The 21151-nt window shown below is 61.5% G+C and overlaps 2 protein-coding genes and 1 long non-coding RNA gene across 6 annotated transcripts in view; 2 read left to right on the top strand and 1 right to left on the bottom strand.

Moving 5' to 3' along the window:
• The first annotated feature begins 5634 nt into the window (after window positions 1-5634).
• On the top strand, window positions 5635-9238 carry ENTPD8 (ectonucleoside triphosphate diphosphohydrolase 8). The gene is made up of 10 exons (XM_088018841.1): window positions 5635-5760; window positions 5841-5951; window positions 6404-6476; window positions 6586-6736; window positions 6879-7038; window positions 7134-7364; window positions 7454-7717; window positions 7954-8064; window positions 8320-8454; window positions 8557-9238. Exons 1-10 carry the CDS (start codon window positions 5635-5637, stop codon window positions 8746-8748), a joined length of 1554 nt encoding a protein of 517 aa, XP_087874967.1. The 3' UTR covers window positions 8749-9238.
• A 1-nt stretch (window position 9239) lies between these two features.
• On the bottom strand, window positions 9240-19587 carry NOXA1 (NADPH oxidase activator 1). Of its 2 annotated transcripts, XM_028094606.2 has the most exons (14): window positions 19159-19587; window positions 16842-16924; window positions 15923-16031; window positions 14169-14300; window positions 13815-13922; window positions 12785-12844; window positions 12474-12517; window positions 11787-11901; window positions 10588-10627; window positions 10307-10365; window positions 9954-10108; window positions 9735-9849; window positions 9525-9639; window positions 9240-9437 (listed from the first exon to the last, which is right to left on the bottom strand). In XM_028094606.2, the coding sequence occupies exons 1-14, from the start codon at window positions 19333-19335 to the stop codon at window positions 9349-9351; spliced, it is 1401 nt and encodes a 466-aa protein (XP_027950407.1). In that variant the 5' UTR covers window positions 19336-19587; the 3' UTR covers window positions 9240-9348. The 2 variants fall into 2 exon arrangements, with proteins under 2 accessions (XP_027950407.1, XP_027950406.1); XM_028094605.2 differs by lacking the exon at window positions 9240-9437 and having other exon boundaries at window positions 9453-9849.
• A 174-nt stretch (window positions 19588-19761) lies between these two features.
• The window catches only part of LOC114201759 (uncharacterized), a 28187-nt gene continuing 26797 nt past the window's right edge, over window positions 19762-21151 (top strand). For all 3 annotated transcript variants that reach the window (XR_003607700.2, XR_003607698.2, XR_015766850.1), the window contains exon 1: window positions 19762-19890. This is a non-coding gene — a long non-coding RNA (uncharacterized LOC114201759). The remainder of the gene's footprint in view (window positions 19891-21151) is intronic.

Genomic DNA, 21151 nt, shown 5'->3' with positions numbered 1-21151 from the left:
AATATGCCTACTTCAATAAATGGTGTCGGGAAAACTGGACAGCTACGTGCACAAGAATGAAGCTGGGCACTACCTTTCACCACACACAAAAACGAACTGGCAGTGGATTACAGACTGGAATGTAAGATCTGAAACCATGAAACTCCTAGAAGAGGTTCCTTGACATCAGTCTTGGTAATGATTGTTTGAATCTGACACCAAAAGCAACAGAACAAAAGCAAAAATAAACAAGTGGTACAACACCAAACTAAAAATCTGCACAACAAAGGAAATGATCCACAAAATGAAAAGGCAACCTGCTGAATGAGAGAACGTAATTGCAAATCATGTATCTGCAAGGGGCTTGTGCCCAGAACTCACAGAGCCAACAGTGAAAAGACAGAGAAGCTGATTACATCATGGGCAGAGCACCTGAACAGATACTTTTCCCAAGAAGATCTCCAGATGGCCAAGAGACACATGAAAAGACGCTCCACATCACTCATCATCAGGGAAATGCAAATCAAAACCACAATGAGATACCACCTCACACTGGTGAGGATGGCTGAAATTAACCAGACAGGAAGGGGAAGCTGTTGGCGGGGATGCGGAGAAAGGGGACCCCTCTTACACGGCTGGTGCGAATGCAAGCTGGTGCAGCCACTCTGGAAAACAGTGTGGAGCTTCCTCAGAAAGTTAAAAATAGAACTACCCTAGAACCCGCAATTGCGCTACTAGATATTTATCTGAAGAGGACAAAAATACTAATTCGAAAAGATATATGCACCCTTCATTGCAACATTACTCACAACAGCCAAGATATGGAAACTTTTTGTGTCCACCAGTGGATGAATGGGTATAGAAAAACGTGGTGTGTGTGTGTGTGTGTGTGTGTGTGTGTGTGTGTAAGTAATGGAGTATTACTCAGCCATAAAAAGAATGAAATCTTACCATTTGCAATGATGTGGATGGATGTCGAGGGCATTATGCTCAGTGAGATAAGGCAGAGAATGACAGACGCCATGTGGTCTCTTACACGTGGACGTGAGCTCTAACAACAGCAACAACAGAGCCGAACTTGTGGATGCGGACAACAGGTTGGTGGCTGCAAACGATGCGGGTATAGAGCGGGAGAAATGGGTCAACTGTCTTGTTTTGCTTAAATAAGTTGAATTTAAAAACACACGTACTGGATCATTGTTTTGAAAACTAGAAATTCTAGGAAAAGAGAATGTTTAAAAGCCCTAAATCCTAAATAAAGGGAGAGAAGAGAACTGTGTTCATGGACTAGAAGGCTGAAACTTGTGAAGATGTCAATTCTCCCCAACACGATCACAGAAATTTCAAGAGAATGTTTTGTAGCCAGAGAGGGGCCGGCACAGAGGAACTAGAAGAGCTAAACAACTTTTAGAAAGAATGAGGTGGGGTGGGTGGGAGGCTCACACGGCGGCAGCGGTCAGCACAGACACAGGGGAGGTGGACGCAGAAGGGCCCAGAGACAGGCCCACACGAGTGGCCATCATGCCCAGGTGCACGAGAGTTCATACAGAAAGGACGCCTTTTCACCAACGGTACTGCATGAGAAGTGAGCCTTGACCTAAGCCGCGCGTCTCACCAAAGATCAGACGGACCGGAGCTCTAAACACACATCATGGAACTACAGCTTTTAGGAAAAAGGAATCTTCAAGACCTGGTGTTTAGAGAAAAGTTCCCAGCAGTGACATGAAAGGTGCCGTCCACAGGAGAACATACACTGGATTTCAGCAGGAATTTAAAATTTTGCTCTGTGAAATGCATCATTAACAAAATGAAAAGACAAGCTACAGACCTGGAGAAAAAATTTGCAAACCACATACATGACAGAGGGATAGAGCTAGAATATATAAGGAACTTTTGGTATCTAAACGTGGTGTCTCTTCCGATCGGATGGCACCCCCCCCAAATGTGGGGCCACCCGATAGGGCAGAAGCCGGTGGAGCAGGAAGGGAAAGAATTCACTCGAGCAGAACAAAGGAGATAAGAGTTTCTTGAATCCACGGCCAGGGGGCTGTGGGCAGGACCACAGAGGAGAGCCTGTGTGCCACGGGGCCGTGGCTGAGGGCTGTCTTTAAAGAGGGAGGCCGAGGAGGTATGGCCACGTATGGGATTTTCCCTTGTTCGGTAACTGTGCCTGGTTGTAAGTAGCCCATTGGTCAGCAGATATTTTGGACATTTTGAGGTGGGTCTCCTGATGTGCTTGTCTGTGTTCAGCCAGGGGGTCGCTCAGCCTATTTGCCTGAAAGCCGCCTCTACAGAACTCCCTAAACTTAAAGGAAGCAATTGAACAATCCAATTTTAAAATGGGCAAAATGTGACACTTCGTCAAGGAGGATATACGTGTACAAATCAGCATGTGGAAGGGTGTCCAGCACCCCGGCCATGGGTGGGTGTTAAAACCATAATGAGGTTTCACTGTGCACCCATCAGATTGGCTAAAATTAAAAATCATGACATCAAAGGCCGGGGATGCTGCAGAGAAGCTGGACCTCACTCAAACAGGCAGTTGGAATCCAGTTACACATGACTTGGCCACGCGCTCAGCCGTGTGTCCCTGGGTGAGTTGGGCACCGAGGTCCTCAGCGGGAAGCCCCCAGATGCCTTCGACAGGGGCAGGCCGCGCAAACGGCGGCCTGTCTGTACGGCCTGACTCAGGCCCCGAGGAGGGACTGGGGCGTCTGTGGTGGCTGCTGGGCCTCGCGCTCCGCCCTGCGCGGAGGAAGCCAGGCTCCACCCATCCCTGGGGCCTTCTCCCAGAGGCCTTTGGTGGTGGGGCTGGTGGGGGCAGGGCGCGACCCCAGGGGGCACAGGAGGGTGCCGAGTGATTCTGACTGTGGGGGTGTTCTTGTGAGTTTCGACATGTGCACACAAACGGGGCGATTTCATTGTACGCTCACAACAACCAAACACAGCTGCACTAAGGTGCTGAACTCACCCTTCTCCCTGGACCACAGGCTAGTCGGGCCTCCTCTGGCCTCTGCTCTAGCCAAGCCCTGGGTCACCAGACTCTGACCTGCCCGGAACCTGAGCCCGGCGCCCGGCTTCCCGCTGGGGGAGGGTGGGGTTGGAGGGCAAAGTCTGCTTAGCCTCCAGGGAGTGGTGGCGGCCCACCTGGGCAGTCAGCGAGTGGAGCAGGTGGGGCAGGGGCAACCCCAGGCAGCAGATGAGGGGATGACCCTGGCTGGTGGTGGGGGGGGGTTGAGTGTGACCCTAGGTAGTGGGGGATGACCCCCCGGCAGGGGCCTGAGCTCAACCCCCCTAAACCTCTGTTGGCCAGTCTGTGAACTAGGGGTGGGCAGTACCAGCTCACAGGGGATCATTTTCCCAGGCTCTGCCACCTGCCTGGTGAGGCCCAGGCAGAGGTGGGTGGTGACTAGCTGAGGGAGAGGCAGGAAAGCACTTGCCGGGTGCCTGAGGGACCGCAGTCTAGCTTTCTCCTGGTTGCAGCTATCCAGCAGCCCAGGTGAGGGGCCTCTCCTAGCCTGAGGGGCGCTGTCCTGGTCTGGGGGCTGTCCGGGCCTTGGGGGGCTGTCTGGGTCTTGGGGAACTGTCCTGGTCTGGGGGCTGTCCTGGTCTGAGGGGGGCTGTCCTGGTCTGGGGGCTGTCCTGGTCTGGAGGCTGTCCTGGTCTGAGGGCTGTCTGGGCCTTGAGGGGCTGTCCTGGTCTGGGGGCTGTCCTGGTCTGAGGGGGGCTGTCCTGGTCTGGGGGCTGTCCTGGTCTGGGGGCTGTCCTGGTCTGAGGGCTGTCTGGGTCTTGGGGGACTGTCCTGGTCTGGGGACTGTCCTGGTCTAAGAGGGGCTGTCCTGGTCTGAGGGGGGCTGTCCTGGTCTGGAGGCTGTCCTGGTCTGAGGGCTGTCTGGGCCTTGGGGGGCTGTCTGGGTCTTGGGGGACTGTCCTGGTCTAAGAGGGGCTGTTCTGGTCTGAGGGGGGCTGTCCTGGTCTGAGGGGGGCTGTCCTGGTCTGGGGGCTGTCTGGGCCTTGGGGGGCTGTCCTGGTCTGGGGGCTGTCCTGGTCTGAGGGCTGTCTGGGTCTTGGGGGACTGTCCTGGTCTGGGGGACTGTCCTGGTCTGGGGGCTGTCTGGGCCTTGGGGGGCTGTCCTGGTCTGGGGGCTGTCCTGGTCTGAGGGCTGTCTGGGTCTTGGGGGACTGTCCTGGTCTAAGAGGGGCTGTTCTGGTCTGAGGGGGGCTGTCCTGGTCTGGGGGCTGTCCTGGTCTGGGGACTGTCCTGGTCTGAGGGCTGTCTGGGCCTTGGGGGGCTGTCCTGGTCTGGGGGCTGTCCTGGTCTGAGGGCTGTCTGGGTCTTGGGGGACTGTCCTGGTCTGGGGACTGTCCTGGTCTGGGGGCTGTCCTGGTCTGGGGGTGCTGACCAGTTCTGAAGGGGGTGTTCTGACCATGGGAGAGTCTGCCCATCCTTTTGCCCACCTACTGGGGGCCCAGGCTGGGGGGTCTCAGAATGCTATATTGCTTAGGGGTGGGGTTATGAGGTGGGGTTCCAGTGTCCCTGGGCCCTGCCTGTGACCTGGGTGCTGGTTGGGGGCACAGGCTGGGTCCCCTGTGGGCCTGGACTGACTGGCTCAAACAGGTCAGCAATCCTCTGGGTACAGCCTGTCCCATACCCCCCGTGGGATAGTTGTGTCATCACTCAGTGGGAAATTGCCTGCATTTGTTGCATTTTTGTGAGGTTCACGGTGCGATACAAAATCACAGGAATCGCAGTCTCCTTTGGGCGGTGGCGCCAGCCGGGCCGAGACTCCTGGCGGTGCTCTGCGCATGGCCTGGTTCGGGGCTGTTTGGGGCCTGGAGCAGGCCCTGCAGGGACTGAGGCCACGGAGCTGGGCACCTGGGCCCTGTGCAGATTGCATTCCTGGCTCAGCCTCGGCCAGATGCCCAGGGGCTGTCTGGAGCCAGCAAAAAGTTTCAAAATCAGATCAGAGAAACCAGAGGTTGGGTTTTCAAATAGAAACCAACGTCTTTGTTAAGAACTCCCTGACCGCAAGGTCCTTTCATCAAGAAAACGTGCTTCTCGGGGCCCTGCTGACCTCACTCATTAGAGTACACGTGAGGCTGCCTGGCAGGAACTAGATAGCCAGCTGGTCACCTGTCCCCACCTGGCTCGGGCCTGACCTCAGGGCTCCCAGAGAGGAAACACGGCCCTGGGAGGCGCCTGGGGTGCGGGAGGCAGGCTGGCAGCAGAGGTAGGGTCCTGGGTCCCCCGACCTCAGCCTGGAGCTGACCTGCAGGGCCAGGGCTCCTTTTCCTGGGAGGGTGGGGGAAGCAGGGCGGCCTGGATAGCATGGTGGGGCACAGCTGGTCCCCGACGCGGCATGAGGGTGGGGCTCTTCTGGACCCCGTCGCTGTCAGCACTGTGTGTCTCAGGCTAGCCCTGTTGCAACGAGCCCTCCTGGGCCCTGGGGCCCCACGGGCCCCTCCGATGCCCACGACACCCTGGGCAGGCCTGGCTCCCCATGGCAGGGTCTGTGGCCCTGCCCACTGACCCAGCCGGGGTGTGCTGCGCCCCAGGGAGGACGGGGTGACTCTCCAGGGCGGCAGTGTCTGCAGCAAAGGGAGTCTGGGTGCCCACCGCTGCCCCCCTGCAGCTGCCAGCCCTGCCCTGCCCTCATGGGGCTGACCTGGAAGAATTGGGTCCTCACGGCCCTGCTAGGGGCCGCAGCGGCCTCAGGCCTCACCACGCTCATTCTCCTCCTGGCGGAGGCCACCAGTGTCCTGCTGCCTGCAGACACCAAGGTAGGCCCCTAGCCCCGGGCGGTTGGGCCAGGCCGATGATGTGCGGGCCCCCGTCCTCCTGACGCTGCTGTCACTCTCAGTTTGGGATTGTGTTTGACGCCGGGTCCTCCCACACATCCCTCTTCGTGTACCGGTGGCCGGCAGGCAAGGAGAACAGCACAGGTGTGGTCAGCCAGGCCCTGGCCTGCCGGGTGAGAGGTCAGTCCGCCAACGGTGGGCGGGCGTGGCTGCCGCGGTCGGCTGTCGGGCGGGGGTTCCCGGCTGGGTGGAGGTTAGGGAGGTGGCGCAGCGGGGGCGAGGTGGGATTTCCTTCAGCAAATCAGCAAATGATCCGAAAGGAAAGGTGGCTCAGAGAGGTTGAATGAATGACGCACGGTGGCACAGCCAACCAGGGCGGTTGGACCAGGGCCCAGGTTCGTCTGCAGAGACTGGGACAGCCCCGCCCGGCCCTGCCTGCCTCTTCCATCTTCCGGAGGCTCCCGGCCTTCCCGGGCTTGCGGTCCCATCGGTCCAACCGCTTCCTCCAGCGTCACGTGGCCCTTCTTCCTCCTGCCTCTCAACCCCTCCCCCCTCCTCTCTTCTCCCTTAAAGGAAATGGGCCATGGAACGTAGGGCCCGCCCGGGGAATCCAGGATGATCTCATCTTAAGATCCTTACCTTAATTACATCTGCAGAGAACCTTTTTCCAAATAAGATCCCACTCAAAGATCCCAGTGGTGAGGACGTGGACGTATCTCCTGGGGCGACTCTATCCAAGCCACCGCAGGCCCTCCCAGCCCTGCCGGCCTTCCGGCCTGCAGCCTTGTCCTGGGTGCTGTGTTTCAGGGCCTGGAATCTCCTCCTATGCCTCCAATCCTGCACAGGCTGGTGAGAGCCTGCAGGGCTGCCTGGAGGAGGCGCTGGCCCTGATCCCGGAGGCACGGCATCAGGAAACCCCCATGTTCCTGGGGGCCACGGCCGGCATGAGGCTGCTCAGGTGAGGTGGGCTAGCTTGGGCCCTGAGGCATGTCTGCGAGGAGCAGCCCTGAGAACCGCGGCATGGACGCCTTGGGCAGGTGGGCAGGGTGGGGTGGCTGTGGGTTTCCTACCAGCTTTGGCTGCTGGTCCTTTCTGCCCAGCCAGAAGAACAGCTCTCAGGCAGGAGACATCTTTGCGGCAGTCAGCCGGGTCCTGGGCCAGGCTCCCCTGGACTTTTGGGGTGCTGAGCTCCTGGCTGGGCAGGATGAAGGTGCCTTGGGTTGGATTACCATCAACTATGTCCTGGGCATGCTGATCAAGGTGCCACGGGCAGCCCCAGGGTGGGGGTTGGATGACCAGGGGCTGTGGGTCCATGTGGCTGGTTCCAGGACTCAGTGCTGCCTGTCTGTCCTCAGTACTCCTTCTCTGGAGAATGGATCCGGCCTCTGGAGGGGACCCTGGTGGGTGCCCTGGACATGGGTGGAGCCTCCACCCAGATCACCTTTGTGCCTGGAGGCCCCATACTGGACAAGAGCACTCAGGCCACCTTCCGCCTCTACGGCTCTGAGCACAGGGTCTACACCCACAGCTACCTCTGTTTCGGGCGTGACCAGATGCTGACCAGACTCCTGGCTCGGCTGGTGGAGGTTGGCTTGCCCGCAGAGGAGGCCGAGGTGCAATGGGATGGCCTGCGGCCCTGTGCTGGACGCAAGGCCACCTCCCTGTCCTCTTGCAGAGCAGCCCCGGCCCCCTGGTCCGCCACCCATGCTACCACAGCGGCTACTGGACCAGGCTGTCCCCGGCCACCCTGTATGAGTCACCCTGTGTCCACACCACACCCCCTCCAGACCTGGCCTGGAATCTCACGGTAGAAGGAACAGGGAACCCTGGGGCCTGCGTCTCTGCCATCCGGGGCCTCTTCAACTTCTCCAGCTGTGAGGGCCGAAGACACTGTGCCTTCGACGGGGTCTACCAGCCCCCCGTGCGGGGCCGGTTCTATGTGAGCACTCTACACTGCCCTCCCCGGGGGCCCAGCCTCCTTCTGGAGCCCCAAGGGCCTGATGCCAGGTGGGCCCAGGATGAGCCCTGGACACGTGGTGTCTTGGGGACTCTGGGTCCCCGTGCGTGTGTGTCGGGGGGAGGCCTTTGCCTGGTCCGTGCTGGAGCTACTCTGACCCGGGCCCACCTGGGCATCGCCCCAGTGCAGGCACGCCCACCTTACTTCCCCCCCCCCAGGCCTTCTCCAACTTCTACTACACCTTCTACTTCCTGAACCTCACCTCCAAGCAGCCGCTAGCCACCGTCAACGCCACTATCTGGGAGTTCTGCCAGAGACCCTGGAAGCAGGTGCGTGGATCCTGGGGCCACCTTTCCCCACCAGAGCTTCCCCAGCTCTCTGGGCTGCAGCAAGCAGGCACTTGGGGGGCCCGCATCCTGGGCCGTGTGGCCAGCAGGGCTGGGGGGCTGCCGAGGGAAGGGAAGACAGCCCCTTGGCCATCCCGCTCCAGGCAGGAGACCCAGGGCCGCATCCGTGGGTGGGAGCAGCCTCCGGGGGGCCAGGAGAGGGGGCGTCACCTGGCTCCTCACCTCCCGGGCCCCCAGGTGGAGGCGAGCTCGCCAGGGCAGGACCGCTGGCTGCAGGACTACTGTGCCTCAGGCCTGTATATACTCACACTGCTGCGCGAGGGCTACGGGTTCAGGGAGGAGACCTGGCCCGACATCGAGTTCCACAAGCAGGTGACCACCTCCCAGGGCCTGGCCATCTGGCCTGGGGCAATGGGGGGGTCAGTGGCCCCGCGGCAGCTGCCCATAGCCCTGACCAGGCCGCGTGTCCCACAGGCCGGTGGCACTGACATTGGCTGGACGCTGGGCTACATGCTGAACCTGACCGGCGTGATCCCGGCCGAGGTGCCCGCCCGGTGGCGGGCGGAGAGCTATGGCATCTGGGCGGCTGGGGTCGTCTTTGCGGGGCTGACTCTCTTGGCTACCCTTGGGGCTGTGGCAGTCCACCTCCTGCGGCCCCGGGGCTAAGCTGGGCTGCCCCAGGCTGGACGGCTGTGCCGGCCAGAGCCTTCCTGAGCTCCTGAGCCCTGTCGGGGCTCCCTGTCCTGAGGGCTCCGGCCCCGTGGGCAGATGGCCCCACTCGGCCCTCGGGGTGGCTCTCCTCATCCCAGGCCCTCCGGGTCCCCTTCTCCACCACGCTTCCCAGGGGGGCGGGTGACTCACTCCCTGCACCACTCCAGGGCTGTGTGACCGAGGTGCTGTGGGACGTGGGGCCCGGTCCAGCCTGGAAGTGGGAGTGACCGCCCAAGCAAGAGGGGCTGTGGCTCCCTGGGAGACGCTGGCATTGGGGCCCTGGGGGTCTCTAGGAGAAGGCTGGGCAGAGGCCCAGCTGGTCCCCGGGCGTCGGGATCCAGGATCCGGGCTCTGGGCTTCCCCTGGAGTGGCAGCCCCACCCCCACCCTCGAAGCCTTCGCCAGGCCCTCTAAGTGTACAAGCCCAGAATACAGACCACACCTTCGTGGGGGGAAGACTGCTTTATTAACACCCTCCTTGCCACGGGACGTCTTAGGTCTGATTTCTTCACTGGGTTTGGGCTGGGCGGGGCGCCGGGTGGGGGTCTCAGGCTCCTCACACATACTGTCCAGCTGGGACCACAAAGCACTTGGGGAAAATGCCGATGCGGCCATCACAGTGACCCTCCAGCCATGCCTGGTCCACTGCATGCAAGGGGAGTCAGGGTTCCTCAGAGCACACCAAGCAAGGTCTGCTCACAGAAGCCCCTTGTGCCCCAGAGGCCCACTGACCTTCACACAGGACGTCCACGACATCCCCCTGCTGCAAGGCCAGGTCCTCAGGCCCCCGGGCAGAGTAGCTGTGCTGGGCCACCACCTGGCAGAGGGCAGGCCGGCCACCTGCTCCCTATGGCGGGAAGGGGGGCTGCAGGGCTGGAGAAGGGCCCCAGGGTCCCCCGTGCTCCACACTGAGACCCACACCCATGCAATCCTGAGGCTCACCCGGCACTGGAGCTGCAGGACCCCCGGGCTGGCTGCCGCGTCCCGCCAGGCCCTCTGCAGTGCCTCCTCCCCGGGGAGGGGGACCCAGCGCCCCTTGTTGCTGGGGTCTCGGTAACTGCAAAGAGACTCCTCAGAGTGGTGTCGAGGGGGCAGGGGGTGCTTCTGGCGGGGCACTGCCCTCTGCCCTCTGCAGTCCTGCCCCACCTCCCACCCACTCACCTGAGCTGCCCACACTGGGCCTGGCGAGGCAGTGCTTGGCTCAGCAGGCTCCGCAGGCTGGACAGGTCAGCTCCTCTCGGGACCTTCAGGGCCAGGGTGAAGGCACACTGCACTGTGACGGTCACCGAGGACGCAGGGTCCCCCACAGCCACTCCCTGGGTCAGGGCAGAAAGGCAGTGGTCAGTCATGAAGCCCCACAATCTGTATGCCCAGGGCCCGGCTGGGGTGGCCTTCGAGCAAAGAGGGTGGGAGGGGCTGGGGCTCCAGGCTTGGAAGGCTCTATCAGCTGGGGTCCCCAGGAGGGCCCCAAATCCCTGAAGAGTGGGGGTGACATGCAGGCCAGTGCCTCTTACCCCAGCACCCAAGGGATCCTCCAAAGGGCTGGGGTCCGGCCCCCCTGCCACGAGCGGCCCTGTGGAGGGTGACAGAGCAGAGACTCAGGTGGCCACCAGCCCCAAACTGGGACATTTTGGGGTAGAGTAGCCGTTGGCACCACATGCCCGCTGGGAGGCCCAAGGTAGCCAGCCGCCTCCCTCGGGGGCAAAGAGGCCGCTCCCAGCACCCCCAGACGCCTGCCCAGGACTCCCACCACCGAGAGCCTCTGCCCACCACCTGTAGCTCAGTATGTCCTTACCTGGAGGAACCTGTTTGCCAACTTGCTCCACACGGGGCCTCTGCAGGAAAAGCCACAGGCTGGGAGCAAGGGCCAGGGAGGGGGGCCCTGAGGATGGGGCAGCTTTCCCTGGCCTGGGGCTTGTTGCAGCAGACCCAGTGGTGAGGTTTATGGCCAGGGAGCCAGCTGATCAGCAGGAAGCCATAAATACAACCCGTGTGGGGTGTATTCAGGGCATGAACCAGGTCCCTGTGGGCCTGGAGACCATACTCAGCCTGCCTTACATCGGTGGGGAAGAATCTGTCATGCCCCCGACTGCCACCACCAAGCACTATGAGACGGGAGCTCCAGCTGGGGGTCCCCGGTGACCCTGGAGGCTGAGGACCCAGGCCAGGGGCCAGCTGGACTTCACCCCATGTAGGAGGTGCGAGAGGGGCAGCGGAACCTCCCAGAGGGGCCCCGGGATCCAGACGATCCTGACTCAGATTCTGGCTTCAAGGGGCGGGGGGGGGGGGGGTGGTGGTCGGTAAGTTTGGTTATAGATGAAGTGTTTGGACCGTATCAGATTTTCCAGCTGGTTAAAGCCCTTCAGAAGTTGTTTGCTATTATGTCAGGAGGGTCAAGGACCTAAACCCTCAATGTACGAACCTAGTAAAGGCATCCTTAACCTGTGGGGATTTAATGAAGCTCAGTCATGACAGAGAACAATTGCTTTTCAGGGCACAGGTTTGTTTACCTTGAGTTAATGGAACATCTATGAAAGGGGAGGGACTGTGTTTTCTTATCAAGTCCTTGGATAAACTGCATGTTAAGTTCAACCACCTTCTCTGTGCATGGGCGACCCCTCTCCGGGCGCTGGCCCTGGGTGGTGGCCAGCCACACCCTCCTGGGGGCCTCTGCCCGGGAGAAGCCTGTATCCAGGAAGGCAGGCTAGGTGGCTGAATGGTACAGAAGCCCAGGCTGCAGTCCAGGGGCGTGGGGAGGACCACTGGACTCCTGTCTGTGCACCAGTGAGCACCAGCAAGCTCCCCAACCCTGGCGTCCAGCCACGGTGGCTGGCTCCAGCTCTGTCTCTGCCCTGACAGAGGAAGCCACCTGCCCTGCCCTGAGACCCTCACAGTGCCTGGCTGTGGCTGCTGGTCCCCATGCTCAGCCTGGTGGGGGGTGTCCTCCCAGCACTGTGGCTCCTGTCCCCCCAACCCCAGCCCGGGCTCACTCACCCGCTCATCATAGATGACCTGCGCCACCTGTCCAGAGCCAACCTCTGTCTCTGCCTCAAGGGGCATCCTGGGACCACAGGGGGTGGCAGTGCTGCAGGGGCCTGAGTCTCCAGACCTGGGGGGCGGGGGGGAGCCCTCATTCCCAGGACTTGCCCAACTTGTTCCCCTCCCAACACAGCCTGAGAGGAACACCAAGTGTGGAGAAGAGGGGCAGCGCAGAGCAGGCCCCGGGCGGGGAACTGCTCTATGTCCCTACACCCTGTGCAACCTTGAGCAGCATCCCCTCTCTCGAGTTGGAACAGCCCCACCAGTGAGGGTCCAGTCTGGCAATGCCAGAGGAGTAATCACGTCAGCCCACAACCCAGTCAGCACCCTCCTTGGGCACCTTGGCTCCGAGCCTCGGTGCTACTTGGAGTCATGGTGACCTGAAGTCTCAACTCCCCTCTGGTGCCCACTGAGGCTTGGATGCTGCGTCTATGAGAACGGGGCACAGGGCTCTTCCTCACGAGCAGGATGGGCTCAGGACAGCGTAAGCCCTGGGCATCTGGACAAAGGGGGCATGGGCAGGGCTGAGAGAGGCTAGACACCTCTTCCCTGGCCTCAGGGGCTGCGATGCAGGCCTCACACCAAGGCCTCTGCCCCAAGAGGAGAAACCAGCATGCAGAGGGGAGACCCACTCCTTCCTACCGTGGGGCAGCTCCAGGTCTGCCTTCACCATCGGCATCCCGAACCTATGGGTACAGAATGACATCTTCTGTCAGGATCCCTGTGGGTGAGTGTCAGGGCAGGGAGGCCCAGCATTGTCCCCGCCCCCTGCTACCCCAGGCAAGACTCTCACACAGAATAGGCCTGCCACTCCCAAGTTCAGATCAGAGCAAGGTTGGGGAGCCCCGAGGGAGGGTTCAGAGCACTTTCCTCCCTTCACAGTAAAAAGGTCTGAAATGCTCAGGCCTGCAAAATCACAGAAGTCTGGGCTGGCTGGAAGGCTACCCACACACCTGGGGCTGCTGAGGCTGGGTGCCCTCGTGCTGGTCTTCGGGGATGGCAGAGGCTACCACCTGGTGAGGGACAGCAGGAGACAGCAGAGTCAGGGACCCTGTGATGTCCGCTCCCAGCCCCTGCTGCCCACCCCACACGCCTGAGTGTCCCATCTGCCATGTGGGGGCTGCCCACGCCTGACCCAAGGCTGCAAAAGCGCCATGGTGGGGGCTAAAAGGTAGGAAAAAATATGTCTGATAAAGGAAAACATCTGTGTTGACAGTTCTAAATTATTTTTAATACAACTTTTGAAATATTTTTATTTCTTAGAAGTCTTATACTGTGATAAACAAACTCTAAATTCAGTTTAATGCAGCTCAGAGCCGCCTGGCCCCTGCCAGCAGATGTTTGCAAAGATGAGGTGTTTGGGGCATGTGACCTCACCAGCCCTGTACCTGGTCACACACAGCGTGCCGGCCCTCAGTGACCTTGGTGGGTGCTGGGGTTAACCCAAGGGCCACCAGCTTGAAACCCAAGCAAATTTTCCTTTGTGCACAGAGGAGTTACTTCTCTGCATTCCACCCCCGCTCCCCAGTGTTCTGGGGCTTTGGTGATGCTGCATGGCCCAGGCCAGCCTACCCCGGGGCCTCCTTGGGATCTCACTCTCTGGGGCAGAGATGCAGGGAGATAAAGAGACAGAAAAATACAGGGAGGTGCTGAGGCCAGAAGAGCATGGCTGAGGCAGAGGCGGGCGGGGACAGCACTGCCCTGATCCCTGCCAAAAAGTCATGAGACCCCTCCTCCTCAGCCAGCTTCTGGCGGGTTCTGCCTCCTGGTTCCAAGAGCCCAGAATCTGTGAACTCCACTTGGAGACCCTGCCCCTGACCCAGGAAGCTCAGGCACTCTGCAGTTTGGGGGTGGCCTTGTGCCCACTCTCCACCCACCTACCGAAGCCTTTCTAACGACAGGGGCCCCTGTGAGCTCCGCACCTGCGGCTGCTGAAGGCCCCCGAGCCCGGGGGCCACAGGAAGTGAGCCGCTGCCCCCTTACCGTGGCCTTGCCTAGGAAATCCACTGGTTCCAGATGCTCCAGGTGCCGCCTGTGGGGCCGGAAGACCTCACCCCTGGGGACCTGCCGAGGCTGCAGGTGGGCCTGTTTCTGGAGGGGGTCCGGCCAAAGCAGACCTGAGCATCTAACCAGGGCTGTGGCCTCAGGGACCCTCCGCCCACTTCTCACAGGCCCTGGGAAGTCCTTTCCCAGCCCGACACCAGGGCACACCGGCCACCTCCCTCTAGAAATTTCTTCATCTCACAGAGTTGGTCTTGGGGGGCCTGGACTGTGGGCCATGGGCCCAACAGCACCCGGGGGTGGGGCCGGCCTGCTCTCCACCTGCCCACCCCTCACCTGCAGTTGGTCCAGGGCGGCGTGCAGGTCGCCGGCCCCTTCCGGCCCCTTCGAGAGGGCCTCCTCTAGGCTGCGGGTGGCCTCAGCCCAGAGTCCTAGCCGGCACTGTGCTGCCCCCACGTTGAAGAGCACCTGGGAGCGAGGTGAGAGATGACAGCCTACTACCTCACTTATCTCCCCTCCTCTGGCCTCACCCCTGGTCCCATCCCCAGAGCAGCCCTTCAGGCCTCAACCTCCCCCTTTGCTCCCCACGCCTCCCCTGCCTCTGATCCGGATTCCACCCCAGGCCCGCACCAGGTCCCTCTCCTGGCCCCGCCCCCAGTCCCGCCCCTGGCACCTCTCCTGGCCCCACCTCCGGTACCTTCCTGGACCACTCTCCTGGCCCCGCCTCTAGTCCCGCCCCCGGCCCGTCTCCGGCCCCGCCTCCAACCCTTCTCCTGGTCCCACCGCCAGTCCCATCTCCTGGCCCCACCTCCAGTCCCGCCCCGACCCCTCTCCTGGCCCCACCTCCAGTCCCTTCTCTTACCCCCCTCCCGGCCCCGCCCCTGGCGCCTCTCCTGGCCCCGCCCCCAGCCCCGACCCCGAACACGTCGCGCCTCAGGCACAGCCCCCGAGGGCTCTTCTGGGTGCCCAGCCTGAAGCGGAGCCTGCCTGGCTCAGTGGCTCTGCCGGGCAGGCCTCACTCTCCAGACCCCGCAGCTGCACCGGTTCATCGCTCTGGCGCTTCTCTGCTCCGAACATCAGGGGCAGATTGCCGAGCTCTGGGAGCATCCTCTCCGCCCATTCTGCATCTGGCCTGGCCCCTTTTGCAGCCCCTTCGACTGTGTGCTGCCCTGCTCAGTGCCCTGCTCTGGGGTGCTGTCCAAGGAACCCCTTCCTCTGTCCTGTCCCCTTCCTCACGCCCAACCCCGTGTGAAAAGACGTTTGGACAGACAGGTTGGGTCGGGTTAAGGCTGTCGCCAGAGGGACGTGCTGAGGGCAGAAGCGAAGTGGCCCGGTGCTCCTGGGAGCCGACACTGCCCGCTGACCCCTCGGCTGCTGCAAAGGCAGCAAGTGCTTGCCCAGCTTGGCCCTATGTCAAGAGAAACCAACCCGTTCTTCCCGCGGCCCTCCGTCCCCATGGCCTGCCAGGTGACCCCACACTCCTAGAGCCAGCTGGCCACCCTCTGGAGATGCTGTTACACGGCTGGGTAGGGGTCACTGCCAGGCCAACGCCCCATGCCCCGCCCTGCACTGTTGGGTGCCCTGGGCCAGGGGACCCAGGCGGGCTGTGGAGCCCACCCGGTGGGACTTTCCCATGATTTGTTGACTGCAACACAGGCTGCTTGGAGAAGGCTCCAGGCGGCATGTTTCCGGGAGTGCTGGGGGTGTCCTCTCGATTCCCCTTGGTGTCAGCCACAAGGAGAGGCTGGGGGGGGGGGGCTCACAGCCAAGCTGTATTCCTTCTGACCCCACCTGCCTCTCTCTGCTGACTCTGACCCTCCCCCGCCCTTCTCCTGGTGGCCTTCCACCTCTTCTGCCCCTAAGCTTCCTTGGGGTGAAAGTGTGGCCAGGAGGGGTAGCAGGGCGTCTCAGGCGTGAGGGAGCATATCAGTCAACATGACCCCACCTGGGGCAGTAACAAGACAGCGGGCCCCAGAGGACGGGGCCTGAAGGGGCTCCCGGGCCATCCACCCACAGACAGCACCTCCAGGGCCCCCAGCTGGCCCCCCTCTTGGAGGCCAGCTCCCCGTACAAGTCTGGTGCAAGCTCACCTCCCAGGCCTTCAGCTTGAACCGCAGGCCCAGCTGCGTATAGTCAATGGTGGTGTTATCCCTTAGCTGTGCCAGGGCCAGCCAGAAGTCGGACAGGGCCTCCTGGAACCTGTGGGCAGTGGGGGATTAGGGGGGTGTTCTCAGTGGCTTTAGGGAAAGGCTCCAAGCCCTGCCCCAGCCTCCCCTGCCCCCATCTCCAGGGACACCTGCTAGGGAGCAGTGGTGGCCACCCAGGTCCTAGCACATGGTAGGCACTCAAGTACCAACCAATGGGTCAAGGGATTGACATACAGACGTGGCTGTGGGAGGTAGAGGGGGTACCACGCCTGGGGTGTGAGGTGATGTCAGCTCTGATCCAGCTCTGCCTTCTGGAAATCTCACTCCCCTGACTGGGGCCCCTGTCTGCACCCCAGGCCCTCTTCCACCCCTGGCTGTGTGGAGTACCCTGAGCATTTCCCTCCTGCTTCTCAGGACCCCCATCGCCTGTGGGCCTCCCTCTGCAGAGACCTGCTGGAAGCTCCTCAGCCTCCACTGGAATCCCCATCTCCCCCAGGCAGGCTTCTGGACCCATGTGAGGAGGAGGTTGCCCCCAGAGTCTGCCTGCTTGGCATGGGGCCATCTGCTGGGCTTGTCCTGGGGGCTAGGTGGGGCAGGGGGAAGATGAGCTTGTCCTGCAGAATGTTTCCTTCTCTGGGAAGGACCACAGTGCAAAGAGCCCAGGTGAGCACTGAGGACCCCAACCACTTCTGTGTCCCGCTCCAGCATGAGCACAGTATCCTCTCCAGGCCTCCCTGGGGCTGTAGAGGAGGGGTTGGCAAGAGGAGGTGACCCATAGGAAGAGAGGGGGAGCGGGGAGCATAAGAATGGACTTTGCAGAGAAAAAGCCGTCAGAGAAGAAACAAGGCATCCCTGTGCTCACCTCTCCAGCTGGAAGTTGGCCACTCCTCGCTGGAAGAAGCCAACAGCCATGCAGGTGTCCTTGGTCACTGCTTGGTCAAATGCCTGGGGACAGAAATGCCCATGGATCGCCAAGGTCTGCAATTCTATCACCCCTGTGTCACAGACACAGTCCAGGCAGATGACCAGTGGCAGGGGGCCAAGGAATTCCACTGGACCCCAGGACAGCCACCGGCAGAGAGAAGTTTCCCGCACCAGTCCAGGGGCCTCCAGAGCTCACGCCTGGGTACCTGCATCACCATTCAGTTTTCCTTGGTGCCACGACCAGAATCAGCCTGAGCTCCCGAAGCGCAAGGAGCACAGCAAGGTGTTGTCATAAACCAATCTGTCTGCCGTGAGGACAGGGGAAACAACAGAAGGGAACACTCCAGCACGTTAATAATAGTTACCTCTGGGGCATGGAGTTATACGAGATTTTTGTCTTTTTAAAATCCTATTTCTGATAGTTCATACAAAATGACACTTCTTATCTATTAGAATCAGAAAGACGGGCGCCTGGGTGGCTCACTCAGTTAAGCATCTGCCTTGAGCTCAGGTCATGATCCCGGCGTCCTGGGACCGAGTCCCGCATCGGGCTCCCTGCTCAGCGGGGAGCCTGCTTCTCCCTCTCCCTCTGTCTCATCCCCCCTGCTCGTGCGCTCTCTCTCTCTCTCTCTCTCTCAAATAAATAAATAAAATCTTTAAAAAAGTATTAGAAAGAACAAGAACACAAAAGTCTTAGTATGTGTGTAAGGTACAGCTCTTCCCTAAACTTCATTCAGACGAGGTCGACTACTCCTAATGAGGACAGCAACCATCAGTTAAACATGGGTAATAGGAGGGGCGTCATGGTCTTACAAGTCTGGCCAAACTGGGGGGCTTATTGCAGAACTGGGATCGACCTAAGGTTGAAGGTACACACGGAGGCATTGATGAGGGGGCCCTCAGTGCCAGAGAAATCCACCCGTCTGCTACCCGGCCACCCAGAGCAGCCATGTCAAGGTCACGTAGGGTCCCTGTCAACAGACTGCTTCCCTGCCTACGCCCCCCCACCCTGCCCTGCTCCTCAGAGACAGTTCCGGTAATTGTTGCCCTTCCGTCTGCTTTAAAAAATCCCCGTATTTCCAACTAATGTGCCCATGCTATTATTACTTAACTTTATTGACTTTGGACAGTCCCCCCTCTTCTCTCAGGGTAAAGAATTCAATACCATATTCTTCTGCTCACCACCTCTGTCCCTTCTCTAGTTAAATCACAGTCTATGAATAAGTGATAAATGGATTGGCCTTATATCTACTATTGACTGAGCTACCTAGTGTCTGGTGATTATATTCCCTTTCTTGGATAACACTTTAAAACTGAAATTGTTACTAAGAATTGTAGATTCATATGCAGATGCAAGAAATGACAGAGGAGATCCCTTGTACCCTTTGCCCAGTCTCCCCCCCCAAGTCCCGTGGTTTTACAAGTTTTACAAGACAATGACATTGATGCTCTCCTACATCTAATTCTCTTTTCACTTGTGTCATTTTCCAGGTAGCTGCCACTGATTGCCTCAAAAACTGCCGGATCCTGGTTCTTTCTGTTGGAGAGATTTGGGGACCGGAGAAATGAGTAGGGTGCTGCTGGATTTTGTATGCACCTGGGGAACATGCATCACTTTAAAGAACACAAAGTGTTTAAAGGGGAGAGAGTGGTTCTGTCAGCAGAGGGGCTGTGTGCGCTAGCCGGTGTGCAGTCTTGAGCTCTTGGTTCTGTTTTGGGGAATAGATTGGGGAAAAGATGAGTACTTAGATCTGGGGTCTGGTACCAACAAGACAGACCTCATCTCCTTCCCATCGCCACAGCTGCTTGATGAAGTCCCCTCTCTAAACTCTACGCCTTGGGGGGCAGGCAAGCCCCTTGCAAGCAGGACCCAGCGCCCAGCCTATTTCTAGGTATTAGCACGATGAGCACTTGAGCCAGCAGCACCCCAGTCCTTCCCTGTGACCACAGAGTCTGGCACATGGTCATCACCTCGAGGAGAGGGCGAGGGAGGCCGCCCCCCCCATCATGCCCTGAGTTCAGGGTGGCGTCCCCCGACCACACAGCTCCCACCTGCCTTCGGTGTTCACTGAGGGAGAACACTGGGGGGACATCTCCAGATGACCCTCAGGAAGAAGGACGGGGACCCCGGGCTCACCCCTGCAGCTGGGTCTTTATCGCACGGTAAGATGCCCCAGGCTCAGAGAACAGCCTTCCCAAGGGGTGGGGTCTCTGCGACCAACCCTGGGCGCCGGGCTGTCGGGCCCCTGGCTCACCCGCAGCGCGGCCTCCGGGTCCCCGGCCAGCAGGTGCACGCAGCCCACGTTGAAGCACATCCTGGCGGGCGGCTCGGGGTCGCCCGAGAAGAGGCGGAGGGCGCAGCCCCAGTCCCCGCGCGCCACAGCCTGCACGGCCCGGTGCCAGTCGCGCACCAGGTCTCCCCGAGAGGGCATGGCGGCGTGGACACCCGCCAGACTGCGGCGCGAGTCGGGCTTCCGGGCCGGAGCGCGGCGGGCGAGGCCGGCGGCGGCGGGGGTCCCGTGAGGGATCCGGCGGGACGACTGGGGGCGAGGGCCGCGGAGCAGGAGCTTCAGGGTCCGGAGGCCGGCGTGGGGATGGGGGGGCCCCCCTTAGAGGCCGGCACCGGGCTCCAGACCGAAGGGGCGCTTGGCCCTCGGAGCGCGCGGAGTCCGCCAGCCGCAGGTGCGCCACGCCTCCTGCTGCCCACGGCGCCCCCTGGCGGCCGGGCGACCCCGCCCCTCCCCGAGTCGGCCCCCGCTCCGTCCACACGGCCCCGCCCCCCACAGGGGCCGCCCCTCTACATCCGACCCCGCCCCTCCCCGCGCTTCTGCCGCGCCCATCCCGACTTCCGCCGGGAGCTCCCGGAGCTCGCGTTTCCCGGCTCGCCTCGCCCCGGGCCGTGTGGCTCTCGGTGCTCCAGGGAAAGCCGTCCGGGCCCGCCGCTGCGGCGGCCGGGCCAGGGTTCCGGGCGGGCCCCGCTGGCCCAGGTGAGCGACCGCCGGGGCGCGGGCCGAGGTGGGGCGGGCTTGGGGTCCCCCCGGGGACACCAGGGGGTAGGGCGGAGCCGGGCAGGGCAGTGGCGAGCTGGCGGCCTGGCCGGCCCCGAGGGCCCCCGCCGGCGCCCCGGCCCCGCCAGCCCGGCTCTGCTGGGACCGCGGAGCGCGTCCTGGGGTCCGCACCCAGCGGCCGGCGGGCCCGCGCTCCACCTCCGCGGGGCTAGCAGGGGCCCAGCGGTGGGGGGGGGAGGGGTCCGGGCCCCACCCGCGGGACGGCGGGACGTGGGGCGGTGCTGGTGACACTCGTGGGGACCGTCCGTCTCTTGTGCCTGTCGGCCGTCCCGCTGTCGGCCGCCGGTGGGGGCTCGGCGCGCGGGACTAACCCGGCCCCCGGCCCGCCCCTGGGGCAAGCAGGCCCCGCCCTGTGCCCTGCACACCTCGGTGACCCTGAGGACCTCCTCCGCCGAGAAAGTAGAAGCCCCTGGAGCCCCGGGTGGCGTCTGCCCACCCCTCCCCCCGGTGCCCGGAGCCCCTCGGGGAAGTGCGGAGTCGCTGCGGGGGCCCCTGCCCCCTCAGCCCACGTCCCTGCTGACACCCCGTGTATGTCTTACTTGCTGTCACGCCCTTAGCACTCGGGCCAGTCCAGGTTCTCCGGAGAAACAGCGCCAACGGGTGCACAGCGAGGGGGAGACTGGTTGCGAGCAGTCGTGGGGGCGGGCAAATCCGGAATCTGCAGGGTGGTCCGACGGGACGGGACCCGGGGAAGAGCTCCCGCGGCCGCTTGCGTCTGGGGGCACATTCCCCTCCCCTTGGACTGGCAGGCCTTCCACGCCCCCTCACCACCCACACCTCCAGTCCCCTTCCCATGTTAGGAAGGGTCATGCGCTTCAGACGAGTCTACTGTTGCCAGTGTTATCTCATAAAAAGTACTTCCCCGGCGCCTGGGTGGCTCAGTTGGTCAAGCCTCCAGCTCTTGGTTTCCGCTCAGGTGGTGATCAGGGTCGCGGGATGGAGCCCCACCCTGGGGTCCGTGCTGGGCGGGAGTCCCCCTTCCTCTCCCTCTGCCCCTCTGTTCTCCCTTCCCCCCATAAATAAATAAATAATGCTTTCCCAGCAACCTGTGACTATTTGACCAACTCTGTGGGCACCATGAAATGAACCCTCACAGCACGCAGCCCCGGAAGTGCTCCTGCAGACAGGCTCTGCTCCTCTGTTTACATGGGAGAACACCCAGGGAGGCTTGTTCCTCGAT

The sequence above is a fragment of the Eumetopias jubatus genome, unplaced genomic scaffold, assembly GCF_037043125.1.
Source record: "Eumetopias jubatus isolate StellerSeaLion01/CBP00866 unplaced genomic scaffold, mEumJub1_p1.0 scaffold_15, whole genome shotgun sequence".
In the NCBI taxonomy this organism is placed as follows: Eukaryota; Metazoa; Chordata; class Mammalia; order Carnivora; family Otariidae; genus Eumetopias; species Eumetopias jubatus.
The sequence above is the reverse complement of the archived record's forward strand: the minus strand, read 5'-3'. Positions and strand labels throughout refer to the sequence as shown.

Coding starts and splice junctions, on each gene's coding strand:
- ENTPD8 (XM_088018841.1), top strand. CDS start 5,635: ATGGGGCTGACCTGGAAGAATTGGGTCCTCACGGCCCTGCTAGGGGCC. Junction 7,039..7,133: donor TCCTGGGCATGCTGATCAAG/GTGCCACGGGCA, acceptor GTCTGTCCTCAG/TACTCCTTCTCTGGAGAATG. Junction 8,065..8,319: donor GCCAGAGACCCTGGAAGCAG/GTGCGTGGATCC, acceptor CCGGGCCCCCAG/GTGGAGGCGAGCTCGCCAGG.
- NOXA1 (XM_028094605.2), bottom strand. CDS start 19,335: ATGCCCTCTCGGGGAGACCTGGTGCGCGACTGGCACCGGGCCGTGCAG. Junction 16,032..16,841: donor GCCAACTTCCAGCTGGAGAG/GTGAGCACAGGG, acceptor CACTGCCCACAG/GTTCCAGGAGGCCCTGTCCG. Junction 10,628..11,786: donor AGGTCATCTATGATGAGCGG/GTGAGTGAGCCC, acceptor CTTTTCCTGCAG/AGGCCCCGTGTGGAGCAAGT.